Below are 21,907 nucleotides of genomic sequence, written 5' to 3' on the forward strand. Positions count from 1 at the left end.
CAGTCCTTCACCTTTAGTCACTAAGCACAAACCACTGAAAAGCCCGTTTGCTGAAATAAAGTCCCTTTATTTTTTACAAATAAATTCAGCCGAAAATCGAGCCCATGAGAGGGGGGGGGGATTTTTTTTTTATCACTCGAGGCAGCGTGCAAACGATCATACAATCAAACGACAGTTCACATTAGGCAGCTGGATGGGTCTCTCCGTAGCAACGAATCTACACAGATTCGTTGCTATGGGTCGTTTTTTTTTTTAAAAAAACCTTTCTTAAAGGGAAAGGGGCTGTTTGGGAGCATGCTAACGGCTGCCCATTGGCTGCTTGACGGCCAGGGGCGGGACGAGCTTGGCAATAGCGCTTCCTTTCTAGCGATTTCTGCCGAGACCGGAAGCCTGTGAGAAACGCTAAAAAACGCAACTGATTCCACTACAAAGGCAGGTATGCATAACGACGAATTCCACTATTTTAAATGGCGATTTTTCATTCCGCAAACAATTTGCAACAAAGATCCCTGTGCGAAAAGGCCCTCAGAGTCTGATCCTTCACTTACACACATCTCATTAGCTACATTCAAGTCCTCTGGAGAACAGGTTTATGCCAGAAATCAAGAAGTCTCCAATTCAAATCTCTACTTTGTCATAAGTAGCCGTTAGATCTTTAGAAGAAGCATTGTCAAGGAGTGTCAAAGTGGCTTACAATTACCTCTCCCCACTACAAACCCTGTGAGGTAGGTGGGGCTGACAACTTTGTGAGAAAGGTCACCCAGCTGGTTGCATGTGTAGGTGTGGGGAATCAAACCTGGTTCCCCAGATTAAAGGTCCCTGTTCTTAACCACTACACACTATTAAGCCTCTCCCGGTATCTATCCTGGTCTCGGTTCTCCTATTGACCTACCTGATGGGGTTTTAATGTAAGGGTTATAATAATTAGATGTGATGGGTACTGAGCCATTTTAGAACGCCGTAACACTGAACAGATTTTAAGCATATTTAGCATTACTTATTGTCACCAACCAATTTAGGGTTGCCAGGTCAGAAAACTATAGAGTTTCTGGCAATTCCTAGAACTACCCTCTGTCACTTCCTGGTTTTCTTTAGAAGTGACATCATGGTGCATGTGACACTGCTGGGTTTTGGAGCAACGGAACCTTGGGATGGAGAACCCAGTCCTGATGGTAGGACCGGCAAGCCCAAAATGATTTTCCTAATCACCCTGGAATACAGATCCTGGTCAGTTGTCCTACGACGAGTATGTTATCCTTTGGCTTCCTATCTAGTAGCAATTAGACCTATAGCAGTGCTCTGTGGTCATGTCAGCTTAACTGGTCTAAGACTGGTTGGCATTTGGACCGCAAGATATCTAATGACTCCTACCTCACATGAAAGCTTTGATCAAGCCCTCCATCAAAGCCAGGGGTCCACTCCAAAGCCAGCCAGTTGTGGGAAACAGCAAGAACTTTGAGGTGAGTGGGAGGATCAGGGTGGCCTGTTGAGGAAGGGAAGAATCAAATGTGAGTCATAGAATGGCAGCTCTTCACCCTTCCAGCTCTGCATCAGTTGAACCATTAGCCCACAGCCCTCTGGTGACTTACCAATACTAAGCAACTGAATGTCCAGCGTATCGGTGCCCATCGCATTGCTGGCCACGCAGGTGTAAAGGCCAAAATCATGAACTGAGCTTGCATTGGCAATGGTTAAAATGCCGGTGTGCAAAGCTGCTTTGTGCTCTGTGAGAACTGTGTACCTGAATGAGAGCCACAAAAGAAAAAGTCAGAAAAAGAAGCCTGAAGAGGGATGAGCTAAGAAACCTGGCAGAGCTCTCTGGGTTCCACAGGGCCTGCAAGATGGAGCTCTTTCACCAGGCATTTGGTTGAGGACAGGGTAGTAAGATCAGGTCTCTCCCTTTGTGGCCCGTAGCCCACCTAGGCCAAATATTGCCTGTGGACAACCACCACGGCAATGGCGACTCAGAAGGGTTGAGGGATGGTAGGGGCGATATAGATTGTTGATTGCTGCCACCAGTTTTGATTGTACTGGAGGTTTTATCTGGTTTTTATGTTTTTAGGTAAACCACCACAAGCCGGCCAGGCCGAGAGTGGCGGCCTATAAGTACAATCATAAAATAAAAATAAATTAAATAAATGACACTCTCCGCATTAGTTAAATTCAAGTGCAGTAACAACTTAAGAGAGCAACAAGAATTTCAGGGAAGACGCTTTTAAGAGTCAAAGCTTCCCTTTGTCAGACATGAGTCGAATAGAAAAGGACATTTCTGATCATTCCACTCTACTTGCATTTATTTATTTATTTTTATATTTATATCCCACCTCTCTCGGCAACTGCCGGCCCAAGGCGGCTCACAACAAGCCCATAAAACAACAATCCAGTAACAACAATTAAAACAAACTTGTGACTGATGAAGGGAGTTTTGAAAGTCAAAAGCTTCTAACTTGAAACTCTGGTTGGTCTCTGTGATGCTTTTGGACTCAAATTGAGCTATTTGGCAGCAGAGTAACAGGGCTGCCTGCTGAAAGATGTTAATTAGGTCTTTTTTGCAAGATGCAAACCCAGGCCAAGCTGGGGCAAAGCCAAGTCAGGTCAGGAAAGTGTTCCTGAAACCCCCCAGGGACATGGAAATATTTTTAAAAGCTTCTGAGAAAATCAGAAAGGGTGTTGAGTGCTGAATTGCCTTGTCCTGTCCATCACATTTTTATGCCATGCTGCTTCTAAGAGGGTCAGAGGTACGCACTGTCCCTGCATCTCATTTTGGCCCGTTACGTACACACATCTTATGAGATTTTCAGAGCAGTAAGCCTTTAATCTTGACTTTGGATTCTGTGCCCACCGTACACACCATTCTTTTTCCTCCAGTGTATTTACTCTTTAGCGACAATTTTTAAAAATGCACCTTCCTAAATTGGGGTGGAACGCCACTTGTGCCGGGGTGGGGATCCTAATGCAATTTCCCTGTTAAGGCCAAATTGTAGCATCCAGCAAGAGCTTTCCATTTAAATCCTTGGGGTTCAGGGTTTTGCCCATGCATTCGTTCATTGAAGTCAAGGGAACAGAAAGGAACACAGCCAAAGGGGGTGTGGGGGGGGGAAGCCTATGCTGAAGTTGACCAGACTTTCTGGAAACTGACAAGCAGCTGTGAAGTCCTGTCTTCCCTACTGCAGAGCACTGGGAAATGCTCTGCTGTGTTATCAGCCACTGTGAAGAATAGGAGTCACATGATCTCATAATATAGGGAAAACAGGCTAGATGTACAAAAGTTCCAGCAAACCCCATTGCCAGCTGTGATCACTGGCAACATGTGTGTATGCTAAGTCAGCTGAAACTCCACCACTCTTTGTAAAGGTAAAGGTAAAGGTATCCCCTGTGCAAGCACCGCGTCATGTCTGACCATTGGGGTGACGCCCTCTAGCCTTTTCATGGCAGACACAATACGGGGTAGTTTGCCAGTGCCTTCCCCAGTCATTACCATTTACCCCCCAGCAATCTGGGTCCTCATTATACCGACCTCGGAAGGATGGAAGGCTGAGTCAACCTTGAGCCGGCTGCTGGGATTGAACTCCCAGCCTCATGGGCAGAGTTTTCAGACTGCATGTCTGCTGCCTTACCACTCTGCGCCACAAGAGGCTCCACCACTCTTTGTACAGGGCTGTAATTTGTTGGGGGAAGGAGTCCTCTGGCAGAAGCTCTGGAGAGCTTTTTTAGCATTATGCCACTGAATTGGGAAAAAATGGGGGTGGTGTGATTGCCAGTAGCATAGCTGTATAGTAATGCTAATTTCTTGCCTTTCCTTGCTAATTCCCATGTTTTTCTCTTTGTGATTCTCTAATTTGATCTTCTTCCAGGCTTTCGTGAAACCCTGGGGTTTCTTGATGGCCCTTCAAGGGTTTCCTGAATGGGTGGGAGTTAGTTAATTAATTAATTGTCTTAATTTGTTAAACATGTATCAGTGATGTGACCATACGTAGTCATGTCGGCCCACCCTCCCTCCCAAAATGGCCAATGATGGACGTGGAGGGGGTGAGAAGGGAAGGGTGTTCAGGTGGGCATATACACAGCTCTGCTTCCCAACCCTATTCTACACAATCGCACCACTTCTAGGGTTTCTCAAAGCCTGAAGAATGTTTCAGGAGGTTCTCCGCAGTGAAAAAAGATTGAGAAAGACTACTCCATGCTGGTTGTGATCTTGACAGTTTCTTAAAGCCTGCCCTGAGCAGAATGCACTCTCCCTCCAAACTGATCGATCACAAGCGATTCAGCACTTTGCAGATGTTCCCTGTGGCTCAGATGCCATTATAATGTTAGGCTTCCAGAGACTGCCAAAATAGTCCTTCCACCACCACTCCCCCAAAGAAAACCTTTGTTCCCTGTTTATATTTTGAATTATAGGCCACCTCCCTCTAAGCTGTCTCAGGGCAGCTCACAACAATGGTTAAAAACCAGTACAAATTTAAAATTTAAGATGCCTCAAAACCTATTCGTATCAGAAATCAATGCTCCAATTAACATCGCCTGGAAATTAAGAGGTTATCCGGGCATGGAACAGACGGAAGGGACTGGTTTGATGGTCATGGTGATCCTTGGCCACAACCAAATCCCTGGTGGACAAGTGCCATCTTGCAAGCCCTCCAGATTTTTGGAAGCTCCATGGGGTCCGCACTTCAGCCGGCAACTCATTCCACTAGGCTGAGGCCGAGCATGCCTCTTTGGGGCTGGGGATCATCAGCAAATTGGACTTTGCTGAACAGAAAGCTCTTCGGGGACGTATTTGGAGAAGCAGACTCTCAGGTATTCATGTCACAGACTGTGTAAGGCCTTAAAGGTCATAACCAACACCTTAAACCTGATCTGGAACTCAAGCAGCAGCCTGTGCAGCTGTTGGAGAACATCTCTCTTTCTCTCATGTCAATTTCATTCCACATGGATGATTCTGTTAGAAATTTGGTTTATTTTGATATTTTGTTAGAAATAAACAGAGGTCACAGAGATTTATTTCGGATCTCTGGTTAATTCAGACATTGTACTTTGAGAACTGGGAAATGTGGGATTAGCAGGGTTTTTTGCACGGGATAAACTGACATTAGAGACAGAGTTCAACGAGATCTGAACACAATGGAAAAATGGGCAAATGAGAACAAGATGCAATTTAATAAAGGTAAGTGTAAAGTTCTGCATCTGGGTCAGAAAAATGAAAAGCATGCCTACTGGATGGGGGATACGCTTCTAGGTAACACTGTGTGTGAACGAGACCTTGGGGTACTTGTGGACTGTAAGCTAAACATGAGCTGGCAGTGTGATGCAGCAGTAAAAAAGGTGAATGCCATTTAGGGCTGTATCAACAGGGGCATCACATCAAAATCACAAGATGTCATAGTCCCATTGTATACGGCACTGGTCAGACCACACCTAGGTGTAAACTGCACGGAGCTTTTATTCCAACCCCAGGTCGATTCAGTCCCTGCCCTCTACACAGAATGCAATTTCTGTTTGGATCTTGGGCGATTTAAAATTTCCTTCTGCAGCAAGAAGGATTGATCTGGAGTGACCCTACCTTTATTATGCGGTGTCTTAGAGTGCTTTTAACCCTCAATATTTAAAGGCTGTTTTGAATCTGGGGTCTGTCTGCACACAATAGATAATGAACTTTCAATGCACTTTTGTAGTAGATTTTCCTGTTCCGCACAGGGAAATCCAGCTGCCAAAGCAAATTGAAAGTGCATTATCCTATGTGTGCAGACTAGGCCTGGGTGTAAACTGCATGGAGTTTTTATTCCAACCCCAGGTCGATTCAGTCCCCGCCCTCTACACAGATTCGATTTCTGTTTGGATTTTGGCCGATTTAAATTTTCCTTCTGCAACAAGAAGGATTGATCCGGAGTGACCCTACCTTTATTGTGCGATATCTTGGAGTGCTTTTAACGCTCATTATATTTTAAAATTGCATTGTTTTGAATCTGGGCTCTCCTCCGTGGTAGGGAACCCATGATTGGCCACAGGTGGTCATGTGATATGCCTGCCTTAAAGGAGAAGCCCCTAATTTCTCTCAACTTCTGTTGGTCTTGGATTTTTTTCCTGCCTTCTGTGATCCTCTTACACCCCCACCCCTTCAAGAAAAAAAAGGATTTTTCCTCCCTCCTCTGACTTCTTGGATCCTCTCCCCCCTTCAAGAAAACAGAGAAAGAGTCTCCATTTGCCTCCTCGCCCCCTCTTCTGAGCCTCCCTAACCACGTGCAGAAGACTTTCCTGTTTCAATGGGGGGGGGGGGAGAGGAAGACTCGAGTTCAAAGCGATCTGAATTCAACAGAATTGACAATGGAATAAACAATGTAAGTGCAGACTCTGCCCTGGGCTTTCCTCCGTGGTAGAGGACCCATGATTGGCCACAGGTAGTCATGTGACACACTTGCCTTAAAGGAGAAGCCCCTAATTTCTCTCAACTTATTTAGGTCTTGGATTTTTTCCCCTTCCTTCTTCGATCCTCCCCCCCTTCAAGAAAAGAAAGGATTTTTTCCTCCCTCCTCTGACTTCTTCGATCCTCTTCCCCCCTTCAAGAAAACAAAGAAAGAGTCTCCATTTGCCTCCTCCCCACTCTTCTGAGCCTCCCTAGCCATGTGCAGAACACTTTCCTGTTCCAATGGCGAGGGGGGGGAGAGGAAGACTCAAGTTCAAATCGATCTGAATTCAACAGGATTGACAATGGAATAAACAAAGTAAGTGCAGACTCTGCCCTGGAGTACTGTGTGCAGTTCTGGAGGCCTCACTCCAAGAAGGACGTAGATAAAATTGAAAGGGTACAGAGGAGAGCAACGAGGATAATCTGGGGACAAGGGACCAAGCCCTATGAAGATAGGTTGAGGGACTTGGGAATTTTCATCCTGGAGAAAAGGAGGTTGAGAGGGGACATGATAGCCCTCTTTAAGTATTTGAAAGGCTGTCACTTGGAGGAGGGCACGATGCTGTTTCTGCTGGCTGCAGAGGAAAGGACACGCAGTAATGGGTTTAAACTACAAGTACAACGATATAGGCTAGATATCAGGAAAACATTTTTCACAGTCAGAGTAGTTCAGCGGTGGAATAGGCTGCCTAAGGAGGTGGTGAGCTCCCCTTCACTGGCAGTCTTCAAACAAAGGTTGGATACACACTTTTCTTGGGTGCTTTAGGATGCTTTGGGCTGATCCTGCGTTGAGCAGGGGGTTGGACTAGATGGCCTGTATGGCCCCTTCCAACTCTATGATTCTATGATTTACCTCCTCTTCAATCCCCCTTTTAAGTCAATAACACAAGGGAACTAAATTTTGCGCAGCTTCCCTTATTATTATTTCTTGTATTCAGTGGTCTAAGACTAGCAACAGCTTCATATTGCTAGACTCGTCCTGCTTTAACTGAGGGGGAAATAGAGCTTGTACACCGGTGAAAGGGGAAGGATGGCAGAAAGTGCAGAGTGGACAAAATTACTTCAACGTAGGGAGTGACCTTCAAGGGTTGGTGAAAGGGCAGGTGGGAGGGAATCCAAGGGAATCTGTATGCTTTTGAATTACCTTCTTCGTGGAAGCAAAACAAGGGGGCAATCTGCACATAGATACTCAGAAAACCCAGAGCAACAGTGACCCAAAAGTAAATTGAGCACTGAAGGGAGAAAAATCAATGCAGAACAACAAAGAAAACCCAACGGGTATGCATGGTGAAAACAAGGGAATACACCTGTGCATAGCAGGCCTTTAGCTTCATGGTAATCCTGTAAGGTCATTTAGGCTGAGAGAAAGTGACTAGCACAAAGTCATTCATTGCACTTCAAGGCTAAACAGGCATTTGAGTTCCAGGAGTGGGATATTTACATGACCGGCCCAGAAGGAATAAACACACCTGCCCAATTCTTGTCCCTATGAATACTAACAAAGCATTAGAAGGAACACACCAGATTGCCACCCTGCCCTCCAAATTTGATCGTCTGCCCTTAAAAGCCCTAGAACTAGTCAGCCGGACAAAGGGTACTTTAAAGGTTAAATGTGCCATCTGCTGTAATTAAACATTACAAATTAAAAACACGTTATGAATGTGCCATTTAGTGTTCGAGATCCTTTTCTGGTGGAGACATCCTTCATCCAATTTGAGAGGTGACGGCTGACATTTAGTTATAATAAATGAGACACACTCACTAAATGCATCCAACGCTAATTCTCATCTTACACCCCTATTCCGCCTTGCAAATGCCGTGATGTGAATTATATCTAATTCTCTCCATCTTGTCCACCGTTGACCCAGGTTCAGATACATGCTGAACCAGATACCAAAACGTGATTGGCTTGAACCTTAAGCTTTGAGTCACTGCTGAACCCAAATCAAATCTGAAAAATATAACAGCTGCACCCATCAAATGATTTGCTTGGGATTCTCTAAAAGGAAACCAAAGTTTGACATATCAAAGTATATCACCAATTAAAAGGATGTATGTCTCCTGCAATTGTCAGCTGAGAGGGAGTTGTGGCATAGGGGTGAAGGTTCCCAGAGATTTAGACTCTGGGGATTTCCGCACCCTTTCGAAATAGTGAAATGCTTAACTTTTGTTGTCGTTATATTCCGGCCCCTACATATGACGTCGTCAACATGCAGCATCTGGGCAGTAAACAGCCAGTTACATCCTCCATTTTAAAGCACTAGTTGGTGAATCCCAAAAAGGGGACTCACCAACCTATGTAGCATAGCTACAGGAGAGTAACCAGCAGGTAACCAGCAGAGGAAAGTTGCGGAGGCTAAAACATGCAAAAGGCACCTGCCTTATCCTGCCCTAGCTCCCACCCCCCTCTCCCTTGTTCCCAAGAACATTTTAAAATGTCGGACATGCTGGAGCAATGAATAGGTCGACAAGCATGCAGGCGATGCCAGGAATAATTTTTTCCCAATGTTGTAGCACAAAGCATGCCTCTCTAAACTCCCCCCCACACCTGAAATCGGGAACAATATTAATTTTTTTTAATTAACAAGACTTGTGATTCAATATGAGCTAGAGTTCAAAACGTGCTATGATTATATGCATAAGTGTTTCAATGGATAAGTATGCATTAAAAAACAAATTAGTGGGTGTCACAGGACCTTTAAAGCATGAAGAAAGGGGATTGGCTGCCTGGCTTGATTGACAGGCGGAAGAGAGTTGCGTATAAACTGCATTGCTCTCTTCCGCCATTTCAAGCAGATGAAATGGAGGGTGAAAAGCGAGAAAAGGTGACGGAGAAGAGCAAGACAGGAAAAAGATGAGGAGGGGCCGGGAGGTGAGATTATTTTTAGCATTATTTTTACAGATGTGCGGAAATGCCCTCTCTGTTCCCATATGTCTTGAGAGATGTGAACTTTCACCTGGGGTTCTGGAAATCGAGAGTGGCCCCTTTCTTGGCCCAACTGAATTCCACTGGGGGAATGCCTTCAGCATGGCATAGAAGAGTCGCTGCACTTATCCCATCCCCGGAAGCTCCCACTTTTCTCCGTCCAGGACTTTTCATGATCTCTGGGGGAACTGGGAGAAGGGAAACAAAGAAAATGAAAACATATCCAAAAAGTCCATCCAATCAGAACGTCTACAGCTTTCATGCAAGCATGCCTAGTCAGCAGAAAGCAATCATGGCAAATTTGGGGAGACCCGCCAGAATTTCTGGCAGGATTCTTAGATTTCAACAGAGAGATGAACTCCATCAGGGGAACTCAACACTGGGCCACTTTTTCTATGGCCCAGCAACTGTTTTTAGGCAGGGCCAGGTGGGTCTTTTGGCCACTGGAGCTTTGACTGGCTGTGCAGATTTTTAAAAACATGTTGCTTTGGCCACAGCTGCCACCACAACGCAAGGATCTTCCCCGTGTCACTGAAGGCAAGCTGCAGAAGCCATGGTGGCTGCCTTGACCTCCTGCAGCAGACTTTTGTGGCTGCACTCACCAGGGGGTTTCAACAATCCAAAGGTGCCTGAATGCTCTTCAATTTTGGTGACTCCTGGACAATAGCTTCACCTGGGGCCTCACATCCAAACTTCTAATGCAGTGGTTCTCAACCTTCCTAATGCTGCGACCCTTTAATCCAGTTCCTCGTGTTGCGGTGACCCCCAACCATAAAATGATGCAAGGGTTCTTTCACAGAAATTAAACCAAAACTGATCAATGGCATGAAGATCCATTGTTCACGGTTGTATATAAATTGTTTTCCCCCCCAGGGTTTCTCAGTTCAGTTCCGTCCCACCATACCGATCTCGCTCTTTTCCACTGCTCCAGACAGACAAACACTCTATCTCAATCTACCCCGCAAGGCTGTTGTGTAAATGCCCCCCCCAGCCAAGCTGCTTGCCCTGCTGCGACCCCTGTGAACGGGTCATTCAACCCCCAGAGGGGTCCTGACCCCCAGGTTGAGAACCACTGTTCAAATGTGACCAAAAGATGTTTGAGCACAGGGTTCAGAGAGTTCCCCAGAGAAAAGAATTTCACAGTTGCAGAGCAGATGCAATGGCCTTTGGCACAGATAAAGGTGGAGAGGATTTTTCAGCTAATCGAATGGGAGTCCCGTCTGATGACATAAGGAAATACCATCGTGGGAGGGTGGGTGATCATGGAGGGGGAAGACAGGGCTCTAGAATGCATCTGTTGGTTGAGGATATACCCAGGGTACCTTAGCAAGGCACTTACACTGCACGACCAAGCGGGCACTGCTCCGCGCTGCTGGGGAAATGCCGTTGTCTACCTGGCATTCATAGAGTCCGGCGTGGGCTCGCGTTGCCTCCTGGATACGCAGCCTCCCCACCAGGCCTTCTGACAGCAACTCAATGCCCATCTCTTCCAGGCTGCGTTCCAGATCACCCTGTGAGAGGTGCAGGGATCAGAAAGCTTAAAAACAATGCGGCGCAATGAATGGTTAGTGTCAGACTAAGGTGTGGGAGACCCAGGTTCAGAACCTCGCTCTGCCAGGATGCTCCTTGAGCCGATCTATGAGATTTTCTGCATTCTCATTTTCCTCACTTGTGTGTTCCTGTTGCTTGGGGGGCGCCCCTGTTGTGCACATATTTTGCTCCTTTTAGCGGTCAATCCAGAGTTACATCATGTAATGTCCGGCATAGCTATTGTTGTTGTTGTTAGTTGCGAAGTTGTGTCTGACCCATCGCGACCCCGTGATCCTCCAGGCCTTCCTGTCCTCTACCATTCCACGGAGTCCATTTAAGTTTGCACCGACTGCTTCCGTGACTCCATCCAGCCACCTCATTCTCTGTCGTCCCCTTCTTCTTTTGCCCTCAATCGCTCCCAGCATTAGGCTCTTCTCCAGGGAGTCCTTCCTTCTCATGAGGTGGCCAAAGTATTTGAGTTTCCTCTTCAGGATCTGGCCTTCTAAGGAGCAGGCAGGGCTGATCTCCTCTAGGACTCCAGGTTTTTATACCGGACATCGAGCCGTTGTAATATCAAATTGACCACTAGGGGGAGAAAAACATACGTGGAACAAGGGGAAAAAACTAAAGCAACAGGGACACACAGGCAAAGAAAATAAGAATAAGGAAAAGCCCGGTGTCTTAGCGTAATCTCCCTAATAGGGTTTTTCGTGAGGATACAACAGAGAAGTAGAGAATCAAGTACGTTACTGTGAACTTCTTGGAGAAGGGGTGGGAGTAAAATATGGCAACAAATAAATAAAGTTCATAGGGACAGCTTTATGGGCCCTGCTAGTATTGCAGCAGTAAGGAGGTTAGCAGTTTCTCCTTTATCCACTAGAGTCCAGCACAGAATTCATGCCAGGTCACCCTGGACAAACTTGGACGGGGGTTCAGGAGATGTGCAGCCAAAGGAATGCTGTAATTCACTCTGAAGGAAGCACTCACAGTCCAATTCCTACAGGCCCCAGGCAGTGCTAAGGAACGAACCAGGGACCTTATGAACACAACGTGCTTGAGGCAGGACTGGGCCACTACCTCTCCCCAGAGGTCAACGTGAGAATGAATCAGTGAACCATGTATTTCACCTGGCCTACTTCCCTGAGCCAAAGAACATACCAGGGGGTAGATATTTCATTTGATTTATTTTCAAATACTTACACCCTGCTTTCTCTCCTTGGGCTCAAGGGGTTTAACAAAGCAACAATAAGGAATGGCTGGAGCTCAGTGGAAGACCCTCCACTTCACATGCAGAAGGAGCCAGGTTCAATCCCCAGCATCTTTAGCTAAAAGGGTCAGGTGGTAGGCAAGGTGAAAGACATGAGACCCAAGAGAGCTGCGGCCAGTCTGAGTCAGTGATCCTGACCTTGAAGGGCCAGTGGCCTGGTGAACTACAAAGCAGCTGCATATATTCAGGTAATCAAGTTGCAAACACACAAAACAACATGAAAGTCCATCAAGATAAAAACAACACGCCAGGGTTTTGTTTGGGGTTTTTTTTTTTTAAGAGCCACATCAGCTAACCAGTTTCCCCTCCGCCAAACAACTTCTGAAATCAAAGCATTCCCAAATGTGCCTTCCCAAATGTGGCTGCTCTGGATGGCATTCGAAGGATTGGGCCTCCCACACAAAAAAGCCGCAGCTTGACTGTTGAGAGACAGTTTTAAGAGAGTGCACAACAAGGACGGTTTCCTTATGAAGAGTCTTGAAGCTTTCCTTGTTTCACAGGTTCATTTACAACTCTGCATTTTCCGTGGTTCACTGGCTGTCCCCAAAAGGCTTTCTCAGCAGCCAAACCCAAGCAGATGGGATATGTCCAATACCGGGTAATCACCTAGGATCATCCAATCTGGTGTCTCCTGAGGAGTGTTGTTAGGTCTGTGGACATTTGGCCACTAATGCAAATGAGGGCTCCAGCCAGCCAAGGAACCTGATCGCTCTGCTGGAGCCAATCGGATAGCTCTGCTTAGGGCCAATCGGATTGCTCTGCTAGGGCCAGTCGGATTGCTCTGCTTAAGGGCCAATCGGATTGCTCCGCTAGGGCCAGTCGGATTGCTCTGCTTAGGGCCAATCGGATTGCTCCGCTAGGGCCAGTCGGATTGCTCTGCTTAAGGGCCAATCGGATTGCTCAGATTGCTCCGCTAGGACCAATCGGATTGCTCTGCTTGGAGCCAATCAGAGGCAGCGGTTAGCTGCCTGAAACGTATAAAAGTGCATGAGTTTGCCTGTTTTTCTCTGTTCAGTAGTTGTAGTCTGTTGCTGGAGTTGCTAAATAAAAAGAGCTGTTCTGAAGACTTGGAGTCTGTGATCACTGAACCCGCAGACTTAATAGGTGTCTCTAGCACTTAATAAACAAAAGCTTAAAGAAAGGGCATCTTTTCCCTTTGAAGGGTTGAGCTAGGAAAAACATGTCGTTTTTTATAAGAAGGGAAAGGCACAAGAAGGTGCCTGTTAGTCTAGAAAGCTTATTTTACTTCCTGCTGCAGAGCTTGCGGTGTACCAACATGCACAAGCACAGCCAGCCTCCTTTAAGTTTAGCTCAGAGTCCTACCAGCCACCTCCACTTGAACATGTCCACAGGGGCGGGGTTGGCCTCAGCCTGGCACACGATCTCAGCTGTGCCTCCCAGGTCCACAGTGGTTGGGTCCCCGATGCTGCGGATGGATGGGGCATCTGTTAGGGAGAGGAGGTTCGTGTCACTAGGGGACAATGCCGGGAACATTCAGGGGAAGGGGGGAGATCCTGATTCAGCATCCACCCCAAGGGCACGGAGACCTTTTAATGCAACCCAGCCTGGTAGGATTAGGGGTCGTAATCTCCAAGGGAAACCTAAAGTGGGATATGGCGTGCTGGTTGAGAAAGACAGACCAAGCCTCGTATTGCTCTGGCCCTTGTAAACAAAGGTCAGGTGGGCTTACATTGGACATCCAGCAAAATGGTCGTCTCGCTGTACCCTTCTGAGTTCTCACAGTGCACTGAGTACTGGCCGGAGTCTGCACGTATTGCTTTTGAGATCTCCAGAGATCCGCCGTCTCCCAAGTGGTACCGTGGGGAGCCCTCTAGAGCAGACACAAAAAACAGAATGCAACATGGAGTTCATCCCAGCTACTGTGTCCTTAGTATCGGTCAGTGGTTCTCAACCTGAAGGTTGGGACTCCTTTGGGGGTCAAACGACCCTTTCATAGAGATTGTGGCAGGTCAAGCAGCTTGTCGGGGGGGCACCACCATCCACACAACAGTCTTGCAGGGTAGATCGAGATAGAGTGTTCGTCTGTCTGGAGCAGCGGAAAAGAGCGAGATCGGCATGGTGGGACAAGAGGCAGAGCTGAACTGAGAAATCCTGGGGGGGGGGGGGGGGAAACAATTTATATACAATCATCTTCATGCCTTTGGTCAGTTTCGGTTTAATTTCTGTGAAAGAACCCTTGCATGATTTTATGGTTGGGGGTCACCACAACATGAGGAACTGTATTAAAGGGTAAGTTGCATTAGGAAGGTTGAGAACCACTGGGATAGGTGATCAATGGACCAGGGAGACGGGGGATATCACAACATGGCATCTTTATTCCAGAGCCTTTGTGTTGGCTGCTTTGCACAACGATATGCAAAAGCCGCATGGCACCCACCTCTCTTTTACAATAGGCTGCTCTGCAAAGTTGGCACTGCACCAATTCCATTTTAATTTGTTTGTTTGTTTCAGGTGTTAATATCTCACTTGTCTGAAAAAATATTTCCAAGGCAGCTCATGATAGAGCCAGGTTGGTGCAGCGGTTAAGAGCAGCGGCTTCTATTCTAGCAAGCCAGGTTGGATTCCCCTCTCCTCCTCCACATGCAGCCAGCTGAGTGACCTTGGGCCTGTCCCAGTCCTGTTAGAGCTGTTCTCACAGAGCAGTTCTGTCAGAGTTCTCTCAGCCCCACCTCCCTCACAGGGTGTCTGTTGCGGGGAAAGGAAGGGAAGGCTATTCTAAGTCGCTTTGAGACTCCTTCGGGTAGTGAAAAGCAGGGCATAAAAACCAACTCTTCTTCTTAAAGCAATAAAATTAATTTTAAAAAAACAGCAGCATCAACATCAATAAAAGCAACAAAGATGATTTTAGAAGGAGCAACAGCTAAGTTTCAAATGTCAAAAAAGACTTTAAAATAAGAAAGCAGAAATACAATACTATTTCAAGGCCAGGTGAAACAAATACATGAAAACCTCTTGATCTTAATGCTTGTTTATGAGATTCTTTTTATGTGGTTGTTACTTCTCTGGGTCCTGATATGCTTGGGAGATAAGATATATGAATATTCTCTCTAAAGACTTTGGCTCACTCCTACAGTCTCCTGCCTTTACTAGAGTGACATCTTCTCCCCTTGTTGACATTCAGGACTCTCCCTGTGTCAGATTTCAGACTGGAATCTCATTGGGACAGGGACCTCTCTTCAGATGGTTACTCAGTCAAGAACAGAGCCAGTGTTATCATCCTAAGAAATGGGAACTGTCATACTGTCAGACCTCTGTCAAGTTCCCAATAAGCAAACTTCTTATTGACAAGAAATATCTTTATTAAGAGAAATGGTGAACAGAAGCAAGGGTTTTCCTTGCTGAAACTGAAAAGCAAACATACCTTTATGCTTCCCCTGCAACCCTGATCCCCCATTTTGAATCTTGGCACACTACACAACATACAATAAAATCAGAGTCCAGTAGCACCTTTAAGACCAACAAAGATTTATTCAAGGCGTAAGCTTTTGAGTGGAAGCACTCTTCCTCAGACTAAGACTTCTTGCACTCGAAGGCTCACGCCTTGAATAAATCTTTGTTGGTCTTAAAGGTGCTACTGGATTCTGATTTTATTGTGCTACTTCAAACCAACACAGCTACTCATTTGAATCTACACAACATACAAGTCCTGCAGTTTCTCAAGCCCAAATTCCCATGCAAAAGCAATGTAACAGCCTAGACACTAGAAGGATTCCTAAAGCCAAGCAAGGTCAAAATAATAAAGCACTCTCAGCAAATATAATCAGAAAGAGGCCTTCTAATCTTTAAAAAAAACCCTACTACACAATCAGACAAAAAAACAGGTCAAGTTAACATCACATGGCAACCATGAAGACGTCAAAGAAACATTACATGGCAAAATCATGAGAACCATAAACATGTGAACAGGGTCTTGAAACATACACGTTCTATCCAGCCCATGCACCATTTTGCAAGCCTAATCAGGGCCCAGTACTAGGACGTCTGTCCATTGAGGCATTTGGCCCTAGTAATCTCTTGGAACTCACCTGTCAGAATGACCTCTCCAAGGAAGCTCCAGCGGTAGGTGATCTCAGGAGGGCTGGCAGAGACCAGCAGAGGCAGTCGGACAGTTTCATACTCTGCAACTTGCACTGCACGGGGCTGCTCAGCGGAGAATTCTGGCGGAACTGCAATGACCAGAAGACAGAAGGCTCCTTGCATCTTGTTCCTTACTTTAGAAGAGCACCGCTGGATTAGAACTGGGCAACCAACACTAAATTGGGAAATTCCTGGAAATGGGGTGGGGGGGGGGGGAGTGAAGCTTGGAGAGGGTGGAATTTGGGAGGGGAAGGACCTTGGCAGTATTATAAGGCTTTGGTGAGTTGATTCCATGAGCATTTTCTCTAGGAAAGCCGTTCTCTGTGGTCTGGGGATCAGTGATAATTCATAGAATCCTAGAGTTGGAAGGGGCCCTATGGGCCATCTAGTCCAACCCCCTGCTCAATGCAGAATCAGCCGCAAGCATCCAGGATAAGTCTCTGTCCAGCAGCTGATTGAGGACTGCCAGTGAGGGGGAGCTCACTACCTCTTTAGGCAGTTGATTCCACTGCTGAACCACTCAGATTCCCGAGTGGGGCCTAAGCAATGCAGTATACAGTGGGACTACGACATCTCGTGATTTTGATGAGATGCCTCTATTGAAACAGCCCAAGATTGCATTTGGCTTCTAGGAGCATTCCAGGAGACTTCCAGGCCTCACTTGGAAGGCTCAGTTGATCAATCATTGGGATTGATCAATCATTGGGTCTCATGATGACCTTCTTCGGCTTGGAGCAAATTACAGGAGGACTGGACCGAAGGATTGATGTGAGTCAGAAACTGTTGCAGAGAGATTGTTTTTTCTTTCTTTTACGCCTTGGATTCTGTTGTACCCAATGGTCTAAATACATCATTGGACTTATCTTGTTTTTTATGATCTTATAAAATTAATAACTTGGCCCTTTAAGTAGTCAGTGATTGCATTTAGCCATGATGCACCTGTTTTGATTTGGCAATTTATTTCTATGGGGACATTTGCAAGAACAGGTTGAGACTCTGTTTGCTTTCTGATGTCCAAAAAATTGGGAGCGAATAGCCACATTGGTACTCTAGGTATGTGTCTTATGTATATTTGTATTACTGTTAAAATGTTTTTGAGTATGAATTATTTCACTGGTAGTTACATGAATTATACTTATTTTATAGTGTGAATTTCAAAGTGATATATCAGGAAGACAGACTATATTTCACTCTATAAGGTATGTAGCCATATAGGGATTGTTATTAATGGGTATATAAACTGGATTGATATTTGTGCACAATTTTATTTTAATATTTAAGGAGTGCCACTGATGAAGGAATGAACATTGAAAACGAATGTTAAGTCTGGAACCTCGTTTTGGCATTGATATTTGGTTTGAGCACGCATTCTGCACAAGAGAAGGAAGGAAGGAAGGAAGGAAGGAAGGAAGGAAGGAAGGAAGGAAGGAAGGAAGGAAGGAAGGAAGGAAGGAAGGAAGGAAGAGAGGGAGGGAGGGAGAGAGGGAGAGGGAGAGGGAGAGGGAGAGGGAGAGGGAGAGGGAGAGGGAGAGGGAGAGGGAAAGAAAGAAAGAAAGAAAGAAAGAAAGAAAGAAAGAAAGAAAGAAAGAAAGAAAGAAAGAAAGAAAGAAAGAAAGAAAGAAAGAAAGAAAGAAAGAAAGAAAGAAAGAAAGAAAGAAAGAAAGAAAGAAAGATTTGGAACTTGAAGTTTGAACTTCAAGTTTATTAGTTTTGCCATATTCTCGAACCTGTTCTTCAGCCTTCACTCAGAAGCCGGCAACCCGAGAAGGCCCACAGGCAGAGAGCACAAAGTCCAACGCCTTGCCTTCTTCCCACACTCTGCAGCCAGCGGCTTACAAAATCTAAAACCTAGACTTTCCCTGGAGTCATCCCAGGTTCTAGCCACTGATGGACTGCTCTGTGAATTTGTCCAGTCCCACAACTTCATCCAGTGGTGGGGTGACTTCCATCAGTTTGCTGCATGGACCGAGTCCTGTCTTCTTCATCCTGTCTAGGATGCCCAAGAACATTTCAAAGAGCTGCGGCTGCAATTAGAGAGCACCTCTCCATTAACTCTCCTTCTCTCTTTCCCATTTTCCTGGAGAACAGACTTGACACAAATTCCAGGGCAACAATTCTCCAAAGCATCAGTCCCATTAACCACCTGGCTCGCTGGCAGCAAAGATCATTCAAGTGCCAGGCACCAAAGGCTCCAACCCCTTCCCTTGAGAGAGAGCTTCACTACTTACATAGGATATTGAGCTGGTAAAAGGCGTTTACTCCTTCGGAGAGGACCGAACTGAATGCATGGCATTCCACCCTCTGCCCATGATTTGCAGAGTAAGCCACCAACACCACCTGGCTTGAAGCAGAAAAGCCTCCGTACTCTGCCTTCTTCTGCCCAAGGTCAATTGCATTCAACCTGAGGGAAAGACCTGTATGATTACTATCATCGTCATTATCATTACTCATTGTCAGAGTCAGATATTTCACTGGTAGGTGGTGTTCTGCAGTTCGAGATCTAGCCAGGTTCTTGGGAGCTGCAGAAGCAACATCACAGGATTCCTGATGTTCCAAGGAACACTCTCTTCTGAAGCAGAGCTGATGTGATTTGCTCAATGTCCAGAGTGCCCACGTGTTTCCTGAAGCCCTCCTCCAAGGGCTCTAGGGACAACTGGCACAATGATCACCTTCTTTGGCTCTAACTCTATTTTCATATTTAGTGGTCTTCTCCTGTTCTTTCTTGTCTGTTGGGCCACCTCCTGGGATTACAAAGATCTAGGGGTCCTTGCACATCCCAAATTGCAATGATCTGCATTGGAGTGATCGACACCCTGAGATTTTTCCCAGAGCCATTGGGAGGGAGGGGGAGGGAAGGGAAGAGATGGGGGGGAGGTTCTCCTTTTGTTTTTTCTCTCTTTGGCGCTGCCGATTATGATTGGGTTTTTCGTTGGTAAGTTTTCATCTTGGTGGGGTTTTATGTTTTATCATTGTAACCCGCTGCGAGACGAACCTCAATAGCGGCAGGATATAAATCTAATAAACCAAGGCTGACTCCCACCCCCACCCCCACCCCTCCCCGAAGCCCAAAACAGCGTTCTCTCGCCCCCGGGAGCGGCCTCGCCATGGTGAGGCTGCTCCCGGGGCCGAAAGAAGGACGGCTCCCGGCCCCCCACCCTCCCTGAAGACGAAAGAAGGCGGCGCAGCCCCCTCCCTACCAGCAGCTCTCTGGAGCCTTCTCCCGGCCGCTGGAGCGGCCTTGCCGCGTCCATGACGCTGCGAGGCTGCTCCTGTGGCCAGGAGAAGGCAGCGCGGCCCCCCAGAGGATTGACCGCATCGGCTGGCAGTCCAGTCTATGCAGTGATTCCCTGGCCGGGCGAAGCAGCCAATGGGGAGCCGTGCTTTGCGCGGCTCCCCATTGGCTGCTTGGGCCGGGATGGACACTCAGAAGGGCCAATCAGGAGCCGCTTTGCGGCTCCTGTTTGGCCCCTCTGAGTTTTTATCCCAGACAGGGCCTGCCCTAACTCCTCCCAGACAGCCCTTACTCTTTTATTCAGTCTGCGGCGCGGTGCGCCGTGGGGCTGTTTAAAGATTGTAACCCACTGTGAGACGAACCTCAATAGCGGCGGGATATAAATCTAAAATAATAAACCAATGAATACAAATTAATTAATCGACCCCTATATCTCATCCCTTCTCTGTGATAACAGGGGCGTTACGCTCCTGCTGTTTATCAAGTCTGCACTCGGAAGTCCCAAAGAACCTTTGTTTCACGAGAGTATTGTTATTAGCATTATTAGCATTTCCGCAGCATTTCTTCAAGCCCTTCACCATTCCTCTGTGCATTGCTCTCCTTACATTGACCCTATAAGGCAGGCCAATGCTATCCTTTTTGTATCCCAAGTGGACGAGCGAGGCTGGCAAAAATAGAGTCATTTGCCTCTCCTCCAGGAGTTTGCCTAATCCCACTTTAAAGCCATCTGCACTAACGGCCATCATTGCATCCAGTTCTGAAAGTTAATTATGGGGCCGACAAACAAAGTACTTTCTTATCTCCACCGGGTTTTACTCAGTAAGTTCACAGCAAAGGTGTGAAAATTGCTGGCTTGCCACTCGGTCCTGTAGCCGCTACACTAGGGCTGAATCTGCACGGAGGTTTTATTCCAATCCCAGGTTGATTCAGTCCCTGCCATCTCCACTGAATGCGATTTCCATTTTGATTTTAATTTTCCTTCTGCAACAAGCAGGATTGATCCAGAGTGACCCTACCTTTTCCCCGCAATATCCTAGAGTGGATATAACCCTCAATATTTGAAAAATCGGCATAAGAAAGCATGCAGCTGTCTGCTTGCACTGAGCCTCTGATATTGTAGGAAAGCCCTGATTGGCCAAGGCTTCAGTTCAAAGGCTTCCTCGTTCCCAGGTTGCGATCTTGTCTTAAAGGGGAAGCCCTATCTTCTCTCAGCAGAAGCTCCAGAAGCCCTAACTTCTCTTGGCAGAGATTTGCTTTTTGTTTTGTTTCTCCCTCCTCTGCTGTCTCCAATCCTCTCCCCCCTTCAAGAAAAGAAAGAGACTCCTTCTGCTCTTGGCTCCCCCCTCCCTCCGTTCTAAGCTTACCTAATCACATGCAGAACACTTTTCTGTTTCACTGGGGGGGGGGGGGGGTAGAGGAAGCCCCAAGTTCAAATCGATCTGAATTCAGCAGGATCCACAAGTGCAGATTCAGCTTAGGAGTTCTTGAGTAGAATACTCAACCTAGAAATGGACCTCTAGCCATTGCTGGACCATTGGAACAATGCAAAGAAGGGTGCTCCACTATCCCTCTCTGGTGCACCTATTCCTGGCCGATTCCCGACAAATGCTGGCAAGAGTTTGTGAAGAAGGACTGAGAACCACAACTGAAACTGAGGAAGATTAAATTCGGCGTTTGGGGTGTGTGGAAAGTTTGCACCTCTTACTTCTTTCCATCTTTCAGCCACGTGAGTGTGGCAGGAGGGTTGCTGCTGCCTGACCGGCAGGTAAGCTTCAGGGTCTGGTTGCGTCTGACTTCCTTGCTCGTCGTAGAAATTGTGACCTGCAGGGGTGGAACTGCGGAAAGAGAGGGCAACAAGAAAGCCGACTCAGATTCACGTCTCAGATGTACTGTCGGCACTGTTGGGGGAATGCAGCACAGTCCTTCGGAGGTGGTGGCGGGAATGCGTCATGAACCCCCGTTTCCTGACTTGTAATCTTCACCCCTTTTGATGTATACTGCATCCCCTTTATGCTCCCGGATCTCCTGTGAAGTTGTGGCACCTTCCTGGGCCCACTTGACAGCGCCCCTCCCTTCCCCCTTTTGCATTTCAAAGCAACCTCCCGTGTTCCCTGCCTTATCTTCTCTCGCAAGGATGGCCTTGCTGGTAGCTCAGACTAAATACCAGATGGCCGGATGGGCTGTTTTGGCACCTTGTCGATCAGAGGAAGCTGCATTGCCCTTTCTGTGTGAATCGGTGTCCCCGCCAAACGCAGCCCCTGTGCCCCCCCTTTCCCCTCCACGGTATATAAGCTAGGCAACCCCCTTCCTTAACATCTCCGTCAAGAATCCTGTCTGTGAACTTAATGCAAAGTGCTGGTCTTTGTCCTGATTCTCCTAATAAAGACTTCTACTTAAAGCTTCAGCCGGCAGCTCGAGAGTGATGTCTGTCATGTGCATCTGCTGGGTCTC

General features: G+C 46.8%; 1 protein-coding gene across 1 annotated transcript in view; it reads right to left on the reverse strand.

The window, feature by feature from the left end:
- NPHS1 (NPHS1 adhesion molecule, nephrin) overlaps positions 1-21,907 on the reverse strand; it is a 60,905-nt gene that overhangs the window by 13,548 nt on the left and 25,450 nt on the right. Inside the window, 9 exon segments of the mRNA XM_077337038.1 lie at positions 1,372-1,483; positions 1,590-1,741; positions 9,361-9,517; positions 10,669-10,840; positions 13,450-13,571; positions 13,817-13,957; positions 16,173-16,313; positions 18,453-18,625; positions 21,162-21,291. Of these exon segments, the coding sequence (XP_077193153.1) occupies positions 1,372-1,483; positions 1,590-1,741; positions 9,361-9,517; positions 10,669-10,840; positions 13,450-13,571; positions 13,817-13,957; positions 16,173-16,313; positions 18,453-18,625; positions 21,162-21,291 (1,300 nt within the window).

This window comes from Paroedura picta, chromosome 5 (genome assembly GCF_049243985.1).
Source record: "Paroedura picta isolate Pp20150507F chromosome 5, Ppicta_v3.0, whole genome shotgun sequence".
Lineage (NCBI taxonomy): Eukaryota > Metazoa > Chordata > Lepidosauria > Squamata > Gekkonidae > Paroedura > Paroedura picta.